The following is a 9861-nucleotide window of genomic DNA, read 5'->3' as shown; positions in this document are numbered from 1 at the left end:
TCACCTCTCTCTCTCACACCCTCCTCACCTCTCTCTCTCTCACCCTCCCTCACCTCTCTCTCTCTCACACCCTCCTCACCTCTCTCTCTCTCCCTCACCTCTCTCTCTCTCACACCCTCCCTCACCTCTCTCTCTCTCTCTCACCCTCCCTCACTTCTCTCTTTCACCCTCCTTCACTTCTCTCTCACCCTCCTTCCCTGCTTCACTTCTCTCTCTCTCACTCTCCCTCCTCTCCTTCACCGTCCTCCCTTTGTCTCTTGCCCTCCTTCACCTCCCTCCCTCCCTTCTCTCTCACCCTCACTCACTTCCCACTCTCACCTTCCCCCACTTCTCTCGCTCACCTCCCTCCTCTGCCTCACCATCCTTTCTTTGTCTCTTGCCCTCCCTCCCTTCTCTCTCACACTCACTTCCCTCTCTCTCACCCTCCCTCACCTCTCTCACCCACCCTCACTTCTCTCTCACACTCCTTCCCTTCTCTTTCACCCTTCCTCACTTCTCTCTCACCGTCCCTCCTTTCTCTCCCCCTCCCCTCTCTCTCACCCTCCCTCACCTATCTCCCTCACCCTCCTTCTCTTCTCTCTCACCCTCGCCTCTCTCGCTCTCACCCTCCCTCACTTCTCTCCCTTCCCTTCTCTCCCTCCCTCACCTCTCTCTCTCACCTTCCTTCCCTTCTCTCCCTCTCACCCTCCCTCACCTTCCTTCCTTCCCTTCTCTCCCTCCCTCACTTCTCTCTCTCTCTCTCATCTCATATGAAAATCCCGGACAGAAGGAGGTGATGGCGGAGGAAAGCACCCCTCACAAAGTAAGTATCACCCCACCTCAGATTTACATATCTGCTGCCCTTAGGCTTAGAAATTTGTATTTTCACGTGTTGCCGCGTTACATCAGCGTCACATGAGCTGGTTCAGCCAATGAGGGCGAACCAGCCACACCCACATCGCCACCTCCCTATGAGCAGGGATCGCTTCTGCTCCAACCGCGCGGCCTGGTGTGAGCTCGCACGCTCGCAAGCAAGTGGAGTGTATGATCTCTGCCTTCGGCACTTGCCTGTGTCTGCCGCCCTGCGCTTGCCGCCCCCCTGCTCCTGCCCCCCTGCGCTTGCCGCCCCCCTGCTGCTGCCGCCCTGCTCCTGCCGCCCCCCTGCTCCTGCCGCCCTGCGCTTGCCGCCCCCCTGCTGCTGCCGCCCTGCTCCTGCCGTCCCCCTGCTCCTGCCCCCCTGCTGCTGCCGTCCCCCTGCTCCTGCCGTCCCCCTGCTCCTGCCGTCCCCCTCCCCCTGCCGCGCTGCCCTGCTCCTGCCGCCCTGCTCCTGCCGCCCTGCTCCTGCCGCCCTGCTCCTGCCGTCCCCCTGCTCCTGCCGTCCCCCTGCTCCTGCCGTCCCCCTGCTCCTGCCGCCCCCCTGCTGCTGCCGCCCTGCTCCTGCCGTCCCCCTGCTCCTGCCCCCCTGCTCCTGCCGTCCCCCTGCTCCTGCCCCCCTGCTCCTGCCGTCCCCCTGCTCCTGCCCCCCTGCTGCTGCCGTCCCCCTGCTCCTGCCGTCCCCCTGCTCCTGCCGTCCCCCTGCTCCTGCCGTCCCCCTGCTCCTGCCGTCCCCCTGCTCCTGCCGTCCCCCTGCTCCTGCCGCCCTGCTCCTCCCGTCCCCCTGCTCCTGCCGCCCTGCTCCTCCCGTCCCCCTGCTCCTGCCGTCCCCCTGCTCCTGCCGCCCTGCTCCTGCCGTCCCCCTGCTCCTGCCGTCCCCCTGCTCCTGCCGCCCTGCTCCTCCCGTCCCCCTGCTCCTCCCGTCCCCCTGCTCCTGCACCCCTGCTCCTGTCCCCCTGCTCCTGCCGTCCCCCTGCTCCTGCCGTCCCCCTGCTCCTGCCGCCCTGCGCCTGCCGTCCCCCTGCTCCTGCCGCCCTGCTCCTGCCGTCCCCCTGCTCCTGCCGCCCCCCTGCTCCTGCCGCCCTGCTCCTGCCGCCCTGCTCCTCCCGTCCCCCTGCTTCTGCCGTCCCCCTGCTCCTGCCGTCCCCCTGCTCCTGCCGTCCCCCTGCTCCTGCCGCCCCCTGCTCCTGCCGCCCCCCTGCTCCTGCCGCCCTGCTCCTCCCGTCCCCCTGCTTCTGCCGTCCCCCTGCTCCTGCCGCCCCCCTGCCGCGCTGCCCTGCTCCTGCCGCCCTGCTCCTCCCGTCCCCCTGCTCCTGCCGCCCCCCTGCTCCTGCCGCCCCCCTGCTCCTGCCGTCCCCCTGCTCCTGCCGTCCCCCTGCTCCTGCCGCCCCCCTGCTCCTGCCGTCCCCCTGCTCCTGCCGCCCCCCTGCTCCTGCCGCCCCCCTGCTCCTGCCGTCCCCCTGCTCCTGCCGCCCTGCTCCTGCCGTCCCCCTGCTCCTGCCGTCCCCTGCTCCTGCCGTCCCCCTGCTCCTGCCGTCCCCCTGCTCCTGCCGTCCCCCTGCTCCTGCCGCCCCCCTGCTCCTGCCGTCCCCCTGCTCCTGCCGTCCCCCTGCTCCTGCCGCCCCCCTGCTCCTGCCGCCCCCCTGCTCCTGCCGCCCTGCTCCTGCCGTCCCCCTGCTCCTGCCGTCCCCCTGCTCCTCCCGTCCCCCTGCTCCTGCCGTCCCCCTGCTCCTGCCGTCCCCCTGCTCCTGCCGTCCCCCTGCTCCTGCCGTCCCCCTGCTCCTGCCGTCCCCCTGCTCCTGCCGTCCCCCTGCTCCTGCCGTCCCCCTGCTCCTGCCGCCCCCCTGCTCCTGCCGCCCCCCTGCTCCTGCCGCCCTGCTCCTGCCGTCCCCCTGCTCCTGCCGTCCCCCTGCTCCTGCCGCCCTGCTCCTACCGTCCCCCTGCTCCTGCCGTCCCCCTGCTCCTGCCGCCCTGCTCCTGCCGTCCCCCTGCTCCTGCCGTCCCCCTGCTCCTGCCGTCCCCCTGCTCCTGCCGTCCCCCTGCTCCTGCCGTCCCCCTGCTCCTGCCGTCCCCCTGCTCCTGCCCCCTGCTCCTGCCGTCCCCCTGCTCCTGCCGCCCCCCTGCTCCTGCCGCCCTGCTCCTGCCGTCCCCCTGCTCCTGCCGTCCCCCTGCTCCTGCCGTCCCCCTGCTCCTGCCGTCCCCCTGCTCCTGCCGTCCCCCTGCTCCTGCCCCCCTGCTCCTGCCGTCCCCCTGCTCCTGCCGTCCCCCTGCTCCTGCCGTCCCCCTGCTCCTGCCGTCCCCCTGCTCCTGCCGTCCCCCTGCTCCTGCCGCCCTGCTCCTCCCGTCCCCCTGCTCCTGCCGTCCCCCTGCTCCTGCCGCCCTGCTCCTGCCGTCCTGCTCCTGCCGTCCCCCTGCTCCTGCCGCCCTGCGCCTGCCATCCCCCTGCTCCTGCCGCCCCCCTGCTCCTGCCGCCCTGCGCCTGCCGTCCCCCTGCTCCTGCCGCCCTGCGCCTGCCCCCCTGCTCCTGCCGTCCCCCTGCTCCTGCCGCCCCCCTGCTCCTGCCGCCCTGCCGCCCCCCTGCTCCTGCCGTCCCCCTGCGCCTGCCGCCCTGCCGCCCTGCCGCCCCCCTGCTCCTGCCGTCCCCCTGCTCCTGCCGCCCCCCTGCTGCTGCCGCCCCCCTGCTGCTGCCGCCCCCCTGCTGCTGCCGCCCTGCGCTTGCCGCCCCCCTGCTGCTGCCGCCCCCCTGCTGCTGCCGCCCCCCTGCTGCTGCCGCCCCCCTGCTGCTGCCGCCCCCCTGCTGCTGCCGCCCCCCTGCTGCTGCCGCCCCCCTGCTGCTGCCGCCCTGCGCTTGCCGCCCCCCTGCTGCTGCCGCCACCTTGCTGCTGCCGCTCCCCTGCTCCTGCCGCCCCCCTGCTGCTGCCGCCCCCCTGCTGCTGCCGCCCTGCGCTTGCCGCCCCCCTGCTGCTGCCGCTCCCCTGCTCCTGCCGCCCCCCTGCTGCTGCTGCCCCCCTGCTGCTGCTGCCCTGCCTTCTCCGTCAGAAACCAGCATCAAATGACGCCGCGTACGTCACCTACATGACGTCGTACGGCGTCTCGTTACCATGGTAACACGACGTTATTTGATGTCATGGCAACAGGACGCCGTGTGGCGTTGGTTGTGACGTCCGTGGTGGTATTTGACGCTCCATTTTGAAGGATAAGCAATGCAGCAGAAAGGAGGCGGGGCCGGCACAGGTAAGCGCGGCAAATGCAAATGGGGGCGGACCCGGGCCTAATGGGAAATCTGACACGGCAGCGGGGGTATTAAAAATGGCTAATGATATCTTATATACCTCTCTCTCCCTCTTCTCTCTCTCACCTCTCTCACCCTCCTTACCTTCTCTCTCACCCTCCCTCACTTCTCTCTCACCTTCCTTCCCTTCTCTCTCACCCTGCCTCACCTCTCTCTCACACCCTCCCTCACCTCTCTCCCTCCCCCTTCTCTCTCTCACCTTCCTTCCCTTCTCTCACCCTGCCTCACCTCTCTCTCACACCCTCCCTCACCTCTCTCCCTCCCCCTTCTCTCTCTCACCTTCCTTCCCTTCTCTCACCCTGCCTAACCTCTCTCTCACACCCTCCCTCACCTCTCTCCCTCCCCCTTCTCTCTCTCACCTTCCTTCCCTTCTCTCACCCTGCCTAACCTCTCTCACACCCTCCCTCACCTTTCTCCCTCCCCTTCTCTCTCACCCTCCCTCACTTCTCTCTCACCTCCCTTCCCTTCTCTCTCACCCTGCCTCACCTCTCTCTCACACCCTCCCTCGCCTCTCTCCCTCTCCCTTCCCTCTCTCACATTCCTTCCCTTCTCTCTCACCCTGCCTCACCTCTCTCTCACACCCTCCCTCACCTCTCTCCCTCTCCCTTCTCTCTCTCACCTTCCTTCCCTTCTCTCACCCTGCCTAACCTCTCTCACACCCTCCCTCACCTCTCTCCCTCTCCCTTCTCTCTCTCACATTCCTTCCCTTCTCTCTCACCCTGCCTCACCTCTCTCTCACCTTCCATCCCTTCTCTTTCTTTCACCCTGCCTCACCTCTCTCCCTCTTCTCTCTCACCTTCCTTCCCTTCTCTCACCCTGCCTCACCTCTCTCTCACCCTCCCTCACCTCTCTCCCTCCCCCTTCTCTCTTTCACCTTCCTTCCCTTCTCTCACCCTTCTCTCACCCTTCCTCATCTCTCTCTCTCACCCTCCCTCACCTTCCTTCCCTTCTCTCTCTCTCACCTTCCTTCCCTTCTCTCTCACCCTGCCTCACCTCTCTCTCACCTTCCATCCCTTCTCTTTCTTTCACCCTGCCTCACCTCTCTCCTTCTTCTCTCTCACCTTCCTTCCCTTCTCTCTCACCCTGCCTCACCTCTCTCACCCTCCCTCACCTCTCTCCCTCCCCCTTCTCTCTCTCACCTTCCTTTCCTTCTCTCTCACCCTTCCTCACCTCTCTCTCTCACCCTCCCTCACCTTCCTTCCCTTCTCTCTCTCTCACCTTCCTTCCCTTCTCTCTCTCTCACCTACCTTGCCTTCTCTCTCTCTCTCACCTTCCTTCCCTTCTCTCTCTCATCTCATATGAATAACCCGAACAGGAGGCAGTGATGGCGGAGGAATGCATCCCCTACAAAGTGAGTATCCCCCCACCTTATTCCTGCACAGCGGGTGTATTAAAGATAGCTAATTAATCTTATATACAAATCCAGAGTATAATTACTGAGCTTAAGAAAAATAGTCCCCACCGTGTCCTAATAAATGAATGAATGACCCCCTTCTGTTTAATACGCCGCTTCCACCTGAAACCAACAGAACACAAAATGGCGGCCGCCTTGTGGGGATCCCCAAAGTACCAATGTGACTGGCCCCTTACAGTGTTATATGGGCGAGCATGTGCTGAGTACAGTATGCCACGTGCTTGTGTGTTATAGCCGGCAGTGAGGGGGGATAATAAATACATTATCAAGAGCCTGAACCCGGCTGTTTGAACAGAGTCACAGCCCTAAAAACTCGGGATTGTGGGACATATAATCCTAATTTTCTCAAAAGATAGATTTCTTGTCAGATCAAAGTGTCCCAAGGACTTTGAACCAAGCAGCAGCGACCCCTTTATAACCAGGGGAACTTTATTCCAATTCATCTAAATAAGGTGCTGTATTTGATGTACGAAAACAGCAACAAATATGGCTACCGGGCAACTTCCTGTCTGTGAGCCAATCAGTAACAACTCACTGAAAAAGGAAGAGGACTGGCGGGCATCCATCTTTACCCGTCCCAGGATCCCAATTATATACTGTATGACACTATTTTTATGAGCAGTGGGGTTAGAGCACTGGGGTCTAGTTTTGGGGTTTTGGCCTCGCTCTCTCTGTTAGTCTGTGCTGTGGCATTGGGGGGTGTCGGTAACCGTGTACCCCCTGCACCCGTCTCCTCCACAGACTCGCAGCAGCTGCATCGTATGCAGCGCATAATAGGGGAGATCGCGTTCCAACTAGAACGCCGCATCCTGGCGTCCATCTTCGAGGACAGCGTGCGTCTGTACGGAATCACCGTCTTCACCACGCCGCACAAAATCACAGAGGTGAGAGTAACACACAACACAACGACATAGAACATACACACAGGAACACAACACACAACACATAACACACAGCACAGGGCTGCATTAATATCCCTGATGTGTCCATTTCAAGGACTTGAGTCACCAAGTTCACCAACCATTTCCAGCACAAACCACAGAATTCACCAACTTTGCCGACTTCTCTTCCTTATTTAGCTCTCAGACATGCACCGATTTTTCATTGAACAAAATATTTTTGTGCTGGCAAACGTCAATATTTTGAGGGAAACGTAAAATAAATGAAAAAAATTGAAAAAACAAAACAGAAACGTTTCACCAAACTAAATCCTTCAAAAATTTCACCTGAAATTAGGCAATGCCGGAAAAACTCCGAGATCGGAGATGATGGCACTTCTCTCGTGTTATAGCCAAAATGGGGAATTGAGCAATGATATTATAATTATTAGAGTCGTGACTGTCCCCCGCCCTCTTCGTCCACAGGTAGCCACCGATCACCAGTCTGGGCAGCTGGACACGGCAAAGCAATCGGAGCTGACTAAGAAGTACAAGGACATCATGGAGAAGCTCAACAACTGTGGCTATGATCGGGATATACACCCGGCCTTCTCGGAGTACACTGTCAACACGTATGGGATCATCAAAGAGTACCCACCACCCGACTCCAGCGACCTACAAGGCCTCTTGAACCCAGAGAACCTGAAGAAAGTTGCCAAGTTAACTGTTCCAGCGGGTGATCTAAAGGACGTTCTCATCCTGCTGACATGTCTGTCCAAGCTGTCCGAGGAGGATGGCAAGCCGGTGTTTGTGTGGTGAGGATGGCCAGAGCAGTGACGTCACCCAACACGAGCCATAGTACAAACAGAGACCACAGGGACAATAAAGAGGAAGCCCCAAGCAGCTGGTGTCAGAGTCATGTATAAGGAGAGAGCAGGGGAGGAGGAGTGTGAGGTGGGGGGACAGGGAGAGAATAAGTTAAGCACCCAGTGTCTGAGAGTTGTGTATAAGGAGAGAGGATGGGAGGAGGAGTGTGAGGTGGGGGGACAGGGAGAGAATAAGTTAAGCACCCAGTGTCTGAGAGTTGTGTATAAGGAGAGAGGAGGGGAGGAGGAGTGTGAGGTGGGGGGACAGGGAGAGAATAAGTTAAGCACCCAGTGTCTGAGAGTTGTGTATAAGGAGAGAGGAGGGGAGGAGGAGTGTGAGGTGGGGGACAGGGAGAGAATAAGTTAAGCACCCAGTGTCTGAGAGTTGTGTATAAGGAGAGAGGATGGGAGGAGGAGTGTGAGGTGGGGGGACAGGGAGAGAATAAGTTAAGCACCCAGTGTCTGAGAGTTGTGTATAAGGAGAGAGGATGGGAGGTGGAGTGTGAGGTTGGGGGACAGGGAGAGAATAAGTTAAGCACCCAGTGTCTGAGAGTTGTGTATAAGGAGAGAGGATGGGAGGTGGAGTGTGAGGTTGGGGGACAGGGAGAGAATAAGTTAAGCACCCAGTGTCTGAGAGTTGTGTATAAGGAGAGAGAAAGGAGAACATGAGAAATCAGTCAAATATAGAGAAAGGGGGAAAGAGACAGACAGAGAGAGAGATAGATAGATATGAAAGTGGTGAAAGTGTGAGGGGGAGGTCAGTCATTGGAGAGTGCGAGGGGAAGAAATACAAAGGGAGGGAGATTGAAAGATGAGGTCCTAGAACTGAACCTTCAGGTTCACCAACACATGGATGGGCAGGAAGAAGAGTTATCATCCCCACAGTACCTCATCATGCAGCTGCATGTTCCTACATTGGATGCCGCCAAAAGATCCCGAGGATGCACGTGCCTAGAAGCGGCCTGGAATCCCCCTCCGAGGTTACCCTATGTTTAAAACGATTGCTCACCCGATTATTAAAACCCCAAAATTAAATATGTGCGTTTCAGATTCCCATTTAGTATAAAACACAAGAGGAGACGCTGTCCTGTAACCAAAAATAAAACTTTCATTGAACATGGATTAAAAAAGAGAAATGCTAGAAGTGATAATGAAAATGATGAATTAGTCTGTGGCTAAGACTCCGAGGGATATGTTATAGGAACAAGCCTCAATGGTTAGTCCTAGTGTCAATAATGTTACAAAAGCTGCGCCACAGAGATAAGAGCGTAGATAGGAACTGGCAATGTGGCTAACAGCAGCCACTAAAGTAGGTAACAATGCTGGGGCTAAATAACCCTGTTCTAAAGTAGGATAATGACGTGCGCCTATTAACCATGTCCCTGCTACTAAACTAGCCTTTAATGAAATCTAAATGAGATAACACTGAAGAGACGCTCTCCGGACGCTCTCCGAGAGCTCCAACGCCAGCAGACCGCCCTGGGAATAGCGAGACTGACACAGTGACGCCCATAATGGGACCCACGCGCGTTTCGCATCATCAAGACACTTTTTCAGACCTGTACCGCGTTTTCGTGTTGGCGCCACAGCCCACGGAGATATGTACGGATATTAAAAGATAATAACAACTTCATTATTAGACAGGCGGACAAAGGGGGAGGGCGTAGTCCTGCAAAATCGGGGTGACTATGAGAAAGAAGCCCATAGGTTGCTTCATGATACCTCCTCCGACAGAAAACTTAAGAAAGCTCCTACCAACGATTTTTTGAGTCTACTTAAAATAATACTAGAAGATGCAGCTTCTAAGTCTGTAATTACATCTGTCCAATTTTCATTTCTTTATTCGGATTTTCCTAAAATACCTGTGTTTTACCATTTACCCAAAATGCATAAATCCCTTGTCGATCCCCAGGAAGACCCATTATTTCGGGGATACAATCCCTAACTGCTAATCTGTCTCAATTTGTGGATTTTTTTTTTCCAGCCCTATGTAGGAAAATGACCTTCTTATTTGAAAGACTCTACTGACGTTCTCACACCGTTTAAAGATTTCGAATGGAAAAGTACCTCTAGATGGCTGACTTGTGACATACAAGCATTGTATACACACATCCCCCACCAAAAAGGTTTAGATGCAGTTAATTCCATTCTTTCAAGAGACTCCTCGCTACATCCATCTAGCAGAGACTTTATTCCACAGTCTATCAGTTTCATATTGGGACATAACTATTTCATGTTCCTCTCCGATTTCTACATTGATGAGGGATCCCAACGTGGTGGGAGTGTGCCCCCACCAGACAACCATACAGTAAATACACACACGGCTGTATGAGAACAGTATTTACTTATCAACATACTATCTGTGGCATATCAATGGCACAGCATCACATCATATGGCATGACATCCCACCAGCCCACGTGTCCATCCTTGCATCACCCTCTGTCCTTAGTGTACCAATGTGCCAGGGCACTTAACCTCTCAGTGTCCACCAGCTATGAAGTCAGTGTAAGGTTTAGATGCAGTTAATTCCATTCTTTCAAGAGACTCCTCGCTACATC

At 58.0% G+C, this 9861-nt stretch overlaps 1 protein-coding gene across 1 annotated transcript; it reads left to right on the top strand.

Annotated features, from left to right (window-relative positions):
- The first annotated feature begins 34 nt into the window (after positions 1-34).
- On the top strand, positions 35-7328 carry LOC142488466 (speriolin-like protein). Its single transcript, XM_075588988.1, has 4 exons — positions 35-802; positions 5460-5495; positions 6300-6442; positions 6923-7328. The coding sequence occupies exons 2-4, from the start codon at positions 5480-5482 to the stop codon at positions 7253-7255; spliced, it is 492 nt and encodes a 163-aa protein (XP_075445103.1). The 5' UTR covers positions 35-802; positions 5460-5479; the 3' UTR covers positions 7256-7328.
- Positions 7329-9861: the final 2533 nt, after the last annotated feature.

This window comes from Ascaphus truei, chromosome 2, assembly GCF_040206685.1.
Source record: "Ascaphus truei isolate aAscTru1 chromosome 2, aAscTru1.hap1, whole genome shotgun sequence".
NCBI lineage: Eukaryota > Metazoa > Chordata > Amphibia > Anura > Ascaphidae > Ascaphus > Ascaphus truei.
Note: the sequence above shows the minus strand (reverse complement) of the source record. Positions and strands in the feature narration are given on the sequence as shown.